Source organism: Ursus americanus, chromosome 12 (assembly GCF_024610735.1).
Source record: "Ursus americanus isolate L20-20 chromosome 12, mUrsAme1.1.p, whole genome shotgun sequence".
Taxonomy (NCBI): Eukaryota; Metazoa; Chordata; class Mammalia; order Carnivora; family Ursidae; genus Ursus; species Ursus americanus.
Window position 1 is genome coordinate 47,829,351 of NC_142138.1, and position 14,410 is coordinate 47,843,760.

The 14,410-nt window shown below is 37.4% G+C and overlaps 1 protein-coding gene across 2 annotated transcripts in view; it reads right to left on the reverse strand.

Moving 5' to 3' along the window:
• Positions 1–14,410, reverse strand: part of DPYD (dihydropyrimidine dehydrogenase) — a 793,664-nt gene that overhangs the window by 16,159 nt on the left and 763,095 nt on the right. For both annotated transcript variants that reach the window (XM_045801716.2, XM_045801717.2), the window contains one exon: positions 5,734–5,877. In XM_045801716.2, the coding sequence (XP_045657672.2) occupies positions 5,734–5,877 (144 nt within the window). The remainder of the gene's footprint in view (positions 1–5,733; positions 5,878–14,410) is intronic.

The following is a 14,410-nucleotide window of genomic DNA, read 5'->3' on the forward strand; positions in this document are numbered from 1 at the left end:
TAGGATGAAATGTTCTGAATATATTTGTGAAGTCCATCTGGTCCAGTGTGTCATTCAAAGCCACTGTTTCCTTGTTGATTTTCTGCTTAGATGATCTGTCCATTGCTATAAGTAGAGTGTTAAAGTCCCCTACTATTATTGTATTATTATCAGTGAGTTTGTTTATGTTTGTTATTGTTTTATATACTTGGGTGCTCCCATGTTGGGGGCATACTTATTTACAATTGTTAGATCTTCTTGTTGGAGAGACCCTTTTACTATAATATAGTTCCCTTCATTTTTTGGTACATTCTTTGGTTTAAAATTTGACATAAGTATGGCTACTCTGGCTTTCTTTTGACATCCATTTGCATGATAAATATTTCTCCATCCCCTTACTTTCAATCTGCAGGTGTCTTTAGGTTTAAAATGAGTCTCTCGTAGGCAGCATATTGATGGGTCTTTTTTTTTTTAATCTATTCTGACACCCTGTGTCTTTTGATTAAAGTGTTTAGTCCATTTATATTCAGAGTAACTAATGATAGATACGTATTCAGTGCCATTTGATTACTTGTTTTGTCATTGTTTCTGGAGATTTTCTCTATTCCTTTCTTTGTCACTTTTGGTCTCTCCTTTGCACTCCAACAGTCCCCTTTAATATTTCTTGCAGGGCTGGTCACGAACTCCTTTAGTTTTTGTTTGTCTGGGAAACTTTTTATCCCCCCTTCTATTCTGAATGATAGCCTTACTAGGTAGAGTATTCATAGCTGCAGATTCTTCTCATTCAGCACATTGAATATACCATGGCACTTTCTTCTGGCCTGTCAAGTTTCTGTGGAGAGATCTGCTGCTAACTCTATCTTCCCTTGTAAGTTAGGAACTTCTTCTCTCTGTCTTCCTTCTTTTAAGATTTTTTTTAATTGCTATATTTTGCAAATTTAATTACAACATGTCTTGGTGTTGGCCTGCTTTTGTTGATTTCGATGGGGGTTCTCTGTGCCTCTTGGATCTAGATGTCTGTTTCCTCCCCCTGATTAGGGAACTGTTCAGCTATTATTTCCTCAAATAAATTTTCTGCCCCTTTTTCTATCTCTTCTTTTTCTAGGACTCCTATAATACAAATGTTTTTACATTCGCTGGAGTCACTGAGTTCCCTAAGTTTATTCTCGAGTACCATAATTCTTCTTTCTCTCTTCTGTTCAGCTTCATTATTTTATCTTCTATATCACCTATTCATTCATCTGCTTCTTCCATCCTTTTGTTCATTGCATCCAGTCTGTTTTGAATCTCAGTTATTGCATTTTTCATTTCTGATTTTTTTAAACTCTTTCACCTCTGCAGGAAGGGCGTCCCTGAAGTCTTTCATTCTTTTCTCAAGCACAGCAAGTATCTTTCTGATTATTGCTTTAAATTCTCCATCTGGCATATTATATCTGTTTCAATTAGGTCTCTGGCCATTACCTTATCTAATTGTTTCATTTGGGATGAATTCCTCCATCTTGGCATTTTGTCTAAGTCTCTGCACTCTTCTGTGTGTTGGAAAAGCCATATGTTTCCTGCTCCTGAGAATAATGGCTTTATGAAGAAGAGGTCATTTGGTGTCCAGGGCCTGGCACATCAGGAAGTGTCTCTGGTGGGTGCTGTGTGCACTCCGCTGCTGTGTTTTGGCTGCTCTATCCTCTAGGCCAGTCTTCTGCAGAGGCTTCCCTTGGCTGCAGTGGGCAGTGTTTGGTCCTGGGCCAGAGCTGGGGAGCTATAACTAGGTGGGCTCTGGTCTGCTTGTTAAATGAGACCTGATACTACTTCCATTAGAACCGAAGCTCTGCAGAACTCTCTGGTCGGGAGACATGGTATGGATAGGAGTTTCTGCTGGTCTTCTGGGGAAGGGGCCTGCCATGCTGGGACTGAGGCCAACTTGACCAAGACAGGCAGTACTGCCAGAGCACAGGGGTGAGGGTCCTGGTGCAAGCAGATTAGGCAGCCAGTGCTGGACCTGTGCTGTTTACTGCAGGTGGTTCTGTGTTTATGCTGAGGGGCTGTAGAGGAACATGGCACCAGCCAGGTCCTTTGTCCTCAGAGAGGGGTCTCCGTGCTTGCTGTTCTCAGGGAAGCACTCTGAGAAAAGCAAACAATCTCCACAACTGTGTGTCCCAGGCATTTTTCAGATCACCATTTCCACACTGTCTGCCTCTGTGTTGTTTGCCTGCCTTCTCCCCAGGAGCAGCACCATGCCCTCCAGGCTCTAATAAGTTACTTTTAAAAAGTTAATAATAAGTTCATATTATGAAATACTATGAAGCCATTATTTCAATATAAAAGTGATATATAAATTATTGTGAAGTTTTTATGTGGCAAATGTAAGAACATTCTGTTTATTTTAATGTATTATATTTAGATACAAAAAAGGATTATAGAATTTTATAATCTAAATTTTCAAAGTGGTTAAGATTATGGGTAATTTTCATATTAATCTTTGCACTTTTAACATTAGAAAAATCAAACAAATGAAACTACAGAATGTTGGGGAGAAGAATTTAACTTTGCTCAGTAGTCTCATTTTACAGGTTTCTTATTGATGTTTGCATCAAATCAAGTGATTAGTATACTGTACAACTGTGACAAAACCCATGTGTTAAAATTCCCTTACTAAATGTTCTCATTATTCCATGTTCTTCATCTTCCATAGCCTATCTCTAGGTATATTCTGTACATTTTCTAGAATGGATCCAAACTATTGTAGCTATTATGAGTCAATCTTTTGAATCCCTTAAGCCAGCAATTCTCCATTTCATTTCCATCCCCCATTCTATCACAGATTACTATGTGACTTGATTAAATTGTTTAATCCTCATTTTTCCTCAGTTTTCTCATCTGGAAAATGATAGTACCTATCCCAGATGCCGTGAAGGTTAAATGACATAAAACATGTACAGGACTTGGAACAGCAGAGGCACATTAGAAATACGGTTGCCACATATTTCCATGGGTGCTTCCAGGAGATGAACTTTCTCTCCTACTCTGGTAAATCGTACTAGACTGTGAGTAAACGTGGATTTATTAGAGGAGAACTGATCTCATTAAAAATACAATCACATACGCACACACACAACATCATGGCTCTAGAAATCAGAAGTCATCTGAAACCAGGGATCTCTTGCGACGGGAACAGATCTCTATAGTTTCCTTCTTCCTCTAAAACATATGCTCTCCCCACTCTATAGAAAGCCTTATAGAAAGCAAGATAAAGTGAGCAGTCATTGTTTTAACAAATGTAATTCCTCATTTTCCAAAGACATAGTTGCATTTATAACTATTATTGCGCTTATAACTATAAGCTGCACTTATGACAATTTATGTGAAAATGCTAGCCCCAAGAAAACAAACAAACGAAGAGTCAAACAAAAAATCCAACCCACAATTATCAGCTACCATTATGTATTTTGACAGGGCACACCATCTTCCTAGAAATGACAACAGACAGAATGTGTATGACACTCTGGAGAGAAGCCATGGGAGTGGAGAATCCACTAGACACTGGGAAAATCTACCATAGCAGTCCCTTGGTAAATCAGCACTATTATTGTTTTTGAAGCTGGGAAGATGGTATCTACAATGTCTTGAGGCTCATGCAATGCAAAATGAGGGATACTTTAATTTGGATAATCTAAAATGAGGAGGCTGAGGAGAGGAATGTAAGTTTGCACTATTTTTAAAGATTTTCTTTCTTTCTTTTTCTTTCTTTCTTTCTTTCTTTCTTTCTTTCTTTCTTTCTTTCTTTCTTTCTTTCTTTCTTTCAGAGGGAGAGGGACAAGCAGACTCTCTGCTGAACATGGAGCCTGATACGGAGCTCGATCCCACAAACCTGAGATCATGACCTCAGCCAAAATCAAGAGTCAGATGCTTAACTGACTGAGCCACACAGGCGTCCCTAACTTGCACTATTTTTAATAAGATTTATCCCTCCTTAATACTTTAAAAAATGTTTACTTACTTTCCTGACTTCATATTTCTTTGGTTTATTTAATTCTGCTGAGTTTGATATTTTATTTGGATTAGTGATCAACCAGCTTGAATTCAACCCTAGTAGGTTTTTTCTTTGTTCTGTTTTTGTCTTGCTTCTAGGTTACCAATACATTCCCCAAAGGAACAGAAGACTAGAAAGGTCAAAATGCTTGTATAATCACCTTGTACTTATTTTCTTTCACATATAAATAATATCTTTCTATTTTTTATATGTAAGGAAAAAATGAGATCTTACATTTAATTCAAGTTAATTTAGAAGAGATGCAGAAGTGGGACAATGCTCACTTAACCCCAAATCGTATAATAATCATAGCCAAACATGAGGGGTGGAGGCTTGTGAAGAGCTGAAGGATCCGGTCTTCTCTTTATCATCAGTGTCCAGTTCATTCTTTTAGTAGCACACAAATAATGTAAAGGAAACAGCTCAAGAGAGTATTTGGGGCTACTATGCTGTAAAAGTCCCAAGTGTTCACTTTATTTGGAATTATGGTATTGAAGTACTGGTAGAATTTGTGTTCGGCCACTTCTATATTTCCTTTCAGAACTCCGAATCACTTAAATTTTGCAACAGCAAGTGTAAACCTCACTGTTTTTGACATAGGACACATCTTTTTTTCTCTCATAGGTAGAGGGAATTTTTAAGGGTTCTAATTCCAGTTGACAGCTAAAAATGAATTTCTGGGAGGCTCCCCGTGAGGTCCTAAGAGTAAGCTTTTCAGCTGATGCTTCAAACAGAAAGTGGAAATGCAAGACTAAATTGTCATTAAATAAGGAAGAATAAGTATCAGTAACTGAAACCACGTACAGTGATGCTGATTTCAGAGACAATGGAGTCCTATAACATCCTCCTTTTCTCTCATTAAGACAGTTCCATCATGGGCAAGGCGGGCAGGAAGGAAGCATGTGTTGTTACAACAGGGCAACCTGAGGGATCTTTGCAGTGATGGAAGTCTTGTGTCTGGACTGTGGTGGTGGAAAGAGGAATCTACACATGTGGTGGGATTGCACAGAAGTAAACACACATGTATGTGCACAACGGACATGTGCATACAAATAAAAAATTTAAAAATGTGAATAAGATCAGTAGATTGTATCTGTGTATCATTATCCTGGTTGTGATATTTGCAGCATGTTACATCGGGGAAATGGAGTAAAGGGTACACAAGACTTTTCTATGTTATTTCTTACAACTGTATGTGAATTTGCCTCTCTCTCAAAATAAAAAGTTCAAGAAAAAAAACAAGAAATATAACACATCCACCATTCCATCTTAATGGCAATTCTTGTTATAACCCAGAAAATCATTTCTTGATAACCTAATTTGTACAGGCTTTCCAGAGACTGAACCAGACAAAGTTTGTTCAAATTGATACTGTGTTGTGTATTAATCATTTAGCTGTATTGTATGGCTAATATATCTCTTGGATTTAATTGTAGATGAAGATAATTTTAAAATGACTATGAGAAGACAGAATTCACCTTAATATTTCCTGGCCCATTTAATACATACAGAAATTTCCATGAAACACATACTTGACAGTATTCTAGAAAGTATAAAATATGCAAATAAAAGAGGCTATCCTATCACTATAGACCAGATTTTTTAAAACTTTCATTATATTTTTAAACAAAATAAATGATATACTTAAATAGTAAATAAACACTTAAGCTATGTTGAGCTATATTGTATATTTATACAGCAAAATAGTATATATACAAGTTAATTTTTACCTTGATGGTAGGTATAGGCTTTTTGGGGATAAAATGCTTTCTCTCAAGTGGTGGCAAAGCTGCATTTTGTTCTTTCTGCCTAATCTTGTTCTCTGCTATGATTTCCTTGCGCTGCTCAAGATAAGGTCCAAAACTTGGCAGTTTCTAAAAGGAAAGCCCACAAATAAGAAAGCATGTTAGCTCACAGAAGAGAAAAACATAGGGATATTAATACATAAGTATTATCAACAAACAAATGTGTGTTTTGAAATTGTTTCTCGTATACTGTAACAAGGTCTCCATTTGTTTGAGAATCACTAGTCTTCTAGGTATCAGATTCCACTAACTATTAAAAAGACCTCAAGAGTGCACTACCTTTACCCAGTATATATGTATTAAATAATTAAATACATTTCTAAATGGAATAAAGTTCACAATGGTAAACCAAATCCATTCACTTAAAACAATAGCTATTAGTTAGACCATTTGTTTGGTTCATATAGACAGAAGGTAAAACCTATTGATACTTTTTTCCCTCTCCATCAGGTTTTTAGCACAATATAGACACAGCCATAGTCCCTGACAAATGCTTTTGTCAATAGCAAGGTACTTTGCCAAAGTTCTAATCTGTATCTCTATTTTATTGTGTTCAAATTCTTACTACATCTCTTTAAAGACTGTAACTAATGTTGATTGCAATTTACTGGAATAGCTGAAAAACAAAATGGTAAAGTTATTGATTTTTCCGTACAGAAAATAAATTTTAGTTTGCATGAAGGAGGCAAAAATAGAAGTGAAAAGCAGACGAACTATCACAGTGCTTAAACAAACTCCATCAGTATTCAAAATCACATCATGGAGCTTTAAATCTCAAGGTTATTCAGCTGTACTTTACAAAGTTCATTTAGAAAGATACCTGGGTGTCACGGAAAAATGCTAAGTGGTTTCAAGTTAACACGAATATGCCCTCATACTATTCATTATCCCACAATTATTTCCTCTTCACTTTTGTCCTTCTCCTCTTCTAGAACCTTTGATCTTCACTTTTACTGACACATAATGGCGGTGATAGACACCACTGAATTTCAAATGTTCCGTGTCCACCTGTAACCTGGAATTGCTAGGTCTCTTTTCTAACACTGCAAAAACACCCTTTCTCTTCTCTCTTTTTCTCTCTCTTTCTCTCCCACAAAATAAAGCCCATTTATCTAGCTGATAGAGGCTTGGAAAACTACAGCACTCCATCTCTGACCTAGCAAATACTTCAGTGAAAAATCACACTTGTTTTGAAACACCGGCCTCCACCTGCCAGGCTGCATAATGTCCCAGGAAACTGAGTTCTCTAGTCCTTTAGAGATGTTAGTACGGTAGGTAAGTGAAACTTAACCCATGCTCCAATTCAGCCAAACTGCCACTGAAAATTTATATTAGCAGAACATATTTATGTGGAAATATCTAAGATGGTTACTTCCATTCTCAATTTACTATAATTATGTCAACAGGTCGAGCAAATGGAAGCAATGTTATGAATGCAAAATTATTTATATACAATTAAACTACAACTACATACTTCATTCCTATACCCCAATGCTTTCCTAAATTATGATATGTAATGATTTCAGTAATACGAAATAATACAATAAAGGGACAGAATATATTATATCTATTTTACCATAAAAAAGGTGATGCTGTCTTGCTAGAAAGCATCAAATCAATGAGTATAAAACAAATCCTCAACATTTATCACATAGGCAAGCCTTTTTAATGTAGAAAAGATAATGCTTGTTTGAAATGTCCTCTTATGGAATGACTTTTTCCTGGGGCAGATGAAGTGTTAGGGATTATATGTGATGCCAAGGAAATGCCCCTGGGGTTCTGATAACACCTTATAAGGTGGTAAACGCATGTCCACATGACGTAATTCTTGTCAGAGTATCACTCTCTCCACGCTTCTCTTCTATATCAAGGGCACATAAATCCTAATCTTATATTCCTGAAGATTATCAAAAATCATTAAATGTTGAAACAAGTGACCTCTGGTTCTAGCCAATCCCTCATGGTGGCAAGCTCAATGAAACTCTGAACCATTATCCCGATTCCCTGAGTCTTACCTACTCAGCACTCTCTAATTCCACCTAAGAATTCTATAAATGTTATTCAAAAGAAATCATTCCTGGAACTTTTTGATCTATCTTCTTTTAAACATAAACCAGAGGAGATTTTTTCCCCCATTTAGAATATTCTTTATCCAAAGGGAGAGAAATAAAGTAGTTAAGTTTAAATTGTGATACCTTCAAATTGTTCCAGTGATGGTAATAATAATAATACTAACAATAACAATAACAATAATATTTGAAAATCCCTTGGTGCTGAACAGAACACAGCCTGAATAAACATCTACCAGACTGATATTTTCTGCAGTTTTTTTTTTTTTTTGCAATGGTTGACCACATTTGCCATATTTAAATTATATTGCCTTTCTATGGCTAACAGGGCTAGGATTATAATGTGCTAATCTTTTCTAATTAGTCCTAAGGAGAAGTTCTCAATTTAACATTAAGATTCCTATTGGATTTTTTTTGTGTGTTAGTTAGAAGAATCAATGGAAAAGAAGGAAAACTGTTGCCAATTTCTTCTTTAAATCAAAAGCACACTCACACACGATACCAGTGACCGCCCCCTCAACCTTCCACCATTCATCTCCAAGTCAAATAGATCCATTTGTGTGCAGTTTCTCACTGCTATATGGAGGTCCCAGAGGCCAAGTATAGTACCAACTTCCAAAACATCAAGGCCGCCATAGTGATTTTGCTTTCTGCAAATTAGTATAAGAAAGTTGAGTGCTTTTTAAAAAATTACTTTGTTAGAGAGGAGCCTGGGTGGCTCAGTCGGTTAAACGACCTAGTCTTGATTTCAGCTCAGGTCATGATCTCAGGGTCAGGAGATGGAGCCCCGTGCATCTAGCTCTGTGCTCAGTGCCGAGTTTCCTTGAGATTCTCTCTCTCTCTCTCCCTCGGTTCTTCCCTCTGCTCATGCTCATGCTCTGTCTTTCTCTAAAATAAATAAAATCTTTTAAAAAATTACTTGTTACGTATTAAGATGCCTTTACCATACCTGAGTCCTGAATATTTTAAAAGTTAAATTTTCCAAAAATGTAAAAGATCAATTCTCTCCTGCACCAGACAACCACCTTTGCACATACCACATTTGGGCACACGTTTGTGTTCTGATCTTGCCAAAAAACCAAAGAAACAAACAAACGAAAAGCAAAATAAAACCGAGAAAGAGTGAAGACGAATGCATAGTTGGCCAGTGTGTATGTGTGCAATCAGTGATGATTAATAAAGCATTTAGTTCAAATCTCTACCCGAACATATAGTTAATTGATTTCCTATTGCAGGAGGAGAAGCAGCAGAGCCTGATAGAGCCAGCAGCAGGAGCTTTTCCTCTTCATTCATTATTTGCTTCAGAAAAAGTTGTAGCCTGCGGTAACTCAAAGCGAGAGGTTTGAGCGTCATGCTATATTTCTTAAACAAAGAAAAAAGTTCTTTAGGACTATCAAAAGCTGCTTTGTAACTGATGAACTGAACAAAGCTCAGAAATGGTATGATTTTTGTTTCCATACTTTCTCCAGGGATTCATCATTGATGAATTTGTTCTCGCCAGAAAAGCTAAATCCTACTCATTTAAAGATAACAGTATCTCACACTAAAACTGTCTCTATCCAGATATAAAAAGCATTACATTGCCGATAGAAAAGTGACAACATAATGAATCAACAATGATATCTTAAGCCAGCAAAGCTTTAAGGTAAAGCAGTCTATTTGGATTATAATTTATTCATGGATCAATCTAAAGGTAATTGAGCATATTATGAAGTAGAAAAGGGTTCTTGTTTCTAATAGAAGCAGGTACTGGTATCTTCCAGTTTAAACTGCACAATTTTTATGAGAGTGGCAGCAAGTTGGCGAATAGCAATGGTGTATATGCTATAATGGATCAACTCTATTTTCCTAATCATACTGTCTTATCCGATTGGAAACAATAACAGCACGAAAGTAATTACTTGATAGTCAAATGGTAATAAGTTAAAAGACAGAAGGATTTCAAGTTTATACTGAGTGCAATATACATGTAACTGTATACATACATACTTATACATAAAAACACACAAATACACTAAGTACTATATATATATATCACACTCAATAGAAACCTGAAATCCAAATATATATATATGTAAATTGTGTGCATGTGTGTGTATAATATATATATATAATTGTGTATATATATATATATATATATATATATATATATATATATATATATAAAACTTCAAAGAGTTACTCTTTTAAAAAACTCAGGAAAGCAATGGAATACTTTTTAGATACTTAAAATATAAAATTTGGAGCACAATGGCTGGGAACATGGGTTCTCTGAGTATGTCTGTAAGATACCTTAATTTCAACTACTGTGCGCTCAGCATGACGTAAGTATGGGAAACAGAGGTGAGAAGTCTCGATTCTGTTCTGTCCAAATTCAGTTACTTTTCTTCTTCCCTTCTGTCAATTATAAGAGTAATCAACTGCTTACATTTGATCCTGATTTTTATTTCAAAATCCATTTTGGGATGGCTTAGATTCAGAAACTCAGATTTTCCCCATGAGTACTTTCCATGTAATGCTTAATCACTGACATAACAGTAAGCAATTTTTCATGATACTATCAAATTCGGACAGTGGAAAACAATAAAAGATCAAGAGAAAAGGACCATCTACATATTATCATAATACTACATGGTGTCCAATGGTGTAAATGGCGACAGTGGAGCTGGACATGCAAAATATCTGAAATTAATAAAATATAACTACTAGTTTAATCTGATAAATTGAAGAGTACAACCTTTGCGAAACTATCTGATGTCTGAATCAGTCAAAAGCAATGACAGTTCATGCTTCTCAGTGAAAGTAGAAAGCCAACATTTGCATAGTGGTTAGCGTACTGATTTAGAAGTCAAATTTGCATTAAAATCACAGTTTTACACTCATTACCTGTGTGACTATGAGCCAATTACTTAACCATTCTGCTACTAATTTCCTTATCAATGAAATGAGGATGACAGTATCTAACACACGATGTTGATATAAGCATTAAATGGAATAATATTTGTAAAGTGCATGCCTGCCAATTTATTCCCATAAGCCTTAACTACTTATATTGTATTGTGTACCATGCTCTGTACTTCCATGTTGGCTTCCACATCCCCTCTGCTGGGCAAGCCCCTGCCAGTCTTTTTCATCTGGGACATGCCCATTTGGCATTGTAGTCTCAGCTTGGTTTTCATAGCATCTAAGTACTCTTCTTAACTGACCCCCTTCCCCACAGTGTTAGGGGCCCCTCACAGTGCTCCAGAGCACCGTGGGCATACTTTAACTCCTGCACGTGCAGCGCTGCCTTATCGCGATTAGCCTATGCCTCCATTGTCCCCGCTTGAGGTCCTAGAGAGTTCCTTTTCGATCCGGCACATAATAGGTACACAGCTGTTTTTGAAACTTGACGAATGAATGAATGAATATCTTGAACATATTTTAAAAATCTAGCTGGTTTTTCAAAATGTCAGATAACCTGAAACATTGCTTTCAGAAAGAATTTACACAAATACATCCATTTAACATTAAAATCACATGAAGTAAAAAATATCATACTTCTACAAGAGCTGTGATTCATAAACTCAAAAACATTTACAAAGTGCTGGACACTTGAGATGTATTTATAATAGACAATCTGTGACCTCAAAGAACCTACAGTTAATCACAACTGCAGTCCTTTGAGACAAGGGCTGCGGCAGAGGTGACACAGAATGTTAGATATGCAATGACAATGTGTACCTAACCCAGGTTGAGGGGTCAGAGCTTTTCTAGAAGAGGTGACATCTGAGCTAAGTTCTGAAGGATAGGTTGGCAAATGGTGAAGATGGAGGTGTGAGGTTCAGCAAAGGGGAAGAAAATCCTCCCGGCGGAAGAAACACCAGAGGGAGAAGAGGCCCACTTTGGAAGCGGTGCTGGAGAGCCAGCAGATTGCTAAGCCGGTGCTCTCTGTTTAATAAGATACAAGAGGGCGAGCAGTTTCCTGTGAAGGGGAGCACATCAGAATGTATGTTAGGAAGAATGTCAATCAAAAGAAGAAAATCTAACATTAATGGAATGCTAACAGAGGATGACAGCGGGAAGACCTGTTTTTGGCCAAGCATCATGTAGATGCTGGGGCCACAAAGACAAGTAGGAGGTGGTTCTTTTAAAAAGCAGTTTATGGCCTTTAGAGGCAGACTAACTCATATTCTTTGAAACTGAGGTGAGAAAATTATTTTTTTAAAAGATTTTATTTATTTATTTGACAGAGACAGAGAGAGGTAGATAGAGAGAGCACACACAAGCAGGGGGAGCAGCAGAGGGAGAGAGAGAAGCAGGCTCTCCACGGAGCAGGGAGCCCGATTCAGGGCTCGATCCCAGGACCCTGAGATCATGACCTGAGCCAAAGGCAGATGCTTAACCTCTTGAGCCACCCAGGTGTCCCAAAAATTATTATTTTATAACTGAAATATTATTTAAATAATGCTTATCAGATTCCTCTAAAGAAACAAACTTATGAGATACCACCTCACACCAGTCAGAATGGCTAAAATTAATAAGACAGGAAACAACAAATGTTGGTAAGGATGCGGAGAAAGGGCAACCCTCTTACACTGTTGGTGGGAATGCAAACTGGTGCAGCCATTCTGGAAAACAGTATGGAGGTTCCTTAGGAAGTTAAAAATAGAGCTATCCTACAATCCAGCAATTGCACTACTGAGTATTTGCCCCAAAGATACAGATGTAGTGAAAAGAAGGGGCACATGCACCCAATGTTCATAGTAGCAATGTCCATAATAGCCAAACTGTGGAAAGAGCCCAGATGTCCATCAATAGGTGAATGGATAAAGATGTGAAATATATATAAATGGAATATTACTCAGCCATCAGAAAGGATGAATACTTACCATTTACATCGACGTGGATGGAACTTGAGGGTGTTATGCTGAGTGAAATAAGTCAATCAGAGAAAGACAATTATCATATGGTTTCACTCGTATGTGGAATATAAGAAACAATGCAGAGGACTATAGGGGAATGGCGGGAAAACAGAATGGGAAGTCATCAGAGAGGGAGAAAAACCATGAGAGACTCTTAACTATAGGAAACAATCTGGGGGTTCCTGGAGGGGAGGAGGGGGGGAAGGGGTGACTGGGTGATGGGCATTAGGGAGACCATGTAATGTGATGGGCACTAGGTGTTATATACAACTGATAAGTTACTGAACACTACATCTGAAACTAATGATGTACTAAGTTAGCTAATTGAATTTAAATAAAAAAATAAATTCCCACATTAAGAAAAATACCCAAACCCCAAAAACAATACCTTTAGCTTGGAGTTTGGGAGATGAAGCCCTGTAGCATGATTTAGGAGAAACAAAAACAATGAGATGGCCAAACTACTGTGCATGGGGAAGGCAGGATTCTGAAACAGAGGGAAAAGAGAGAGAGGGAAAAGGAAAAAGCAAAAAGAGAAGGAAGAGGGAACGGACAGAAAGGGAGCAGAGCCTGATGGTACGAGGGCTGGAGGACATTACTAAAGAGGAAGAGCTCATTTTCGATTTCAAGCTGTTTGTGTTGCTGCAATTGAAATCCTCCTCTCTGCCCCTTAAAACTTAAATAAGCTTCCTAAATACTTATATGCCTTAGAGAGAAATTTGGAAGAAAATCAGCAAAATAGGCTTGAGTTTCATGGTTGGGTTGGCATATAGCTCAAAGAATAGCAACCAACAAGAAGTAAGATTGAGGGAGATGCAGAATTCAGTGAGAGGGAGAATTTACAGCCGGAAGTGACCTAGAGAACGTAATCTCCAGGGATTTTGTAGCAATTTCCAGAAGGACGGGACTGGGTGATTTCAGCTGACATCTGGGTTCCATAGGCAGTTTTCAGGGAAAATAGAATAAGTAGAGGAAGAGATGCACAAACAGTTCGATGCAACCCTGATCCAAATGAGTACTTAATTCCAAAAAAGAGATTAAGGAAGACTTCCTAGTGACGGAGGAATTTAAACTGTGGTGAAAGATTATAAAAGGGAGAAATAGTATGTGGTGCTGGAAAGAGATGAGAGAGATAAAGGAATGGATGAGTAAAGGAATGAAAAATTTAAAAAACCACAGGATCAGCTCATTCTTATAGAGCTAAAATATAGTACGTGACTGGGGAATAGCAAGGGATAAAGCTGGGATATCTATGAGGGCTCTGAATTCTGGGCAAAGCAGCTTGGATATTTGTTCTTTAGAGTGTAAGGAAACACCAGCTCTTTGAAAATAGGCGATTACATCGCCTACGGTGGTAGAAAAAAGGGTGGGTTGAGGGAGTGAGGATGTTTGTGGCAGAAAGAAGATAATGATCCGGAATGTTGGAGATGGGATTTTGGTAGCAGCGGAAAAGTGAAAGAGATAAGCTATTAGATTTTTTTGTTTGTTTTAAGAGTCTATGGTACTCTGGAAAATAGAGAACAAATGTTGGCTACACACCCGACCCCAACAGTCCACCCTTGATCTTCACTCCCAGGCTACCTGCTGACTGCTTCACTCCTACTCTCACAGTGACTTCTGCCTGAAACC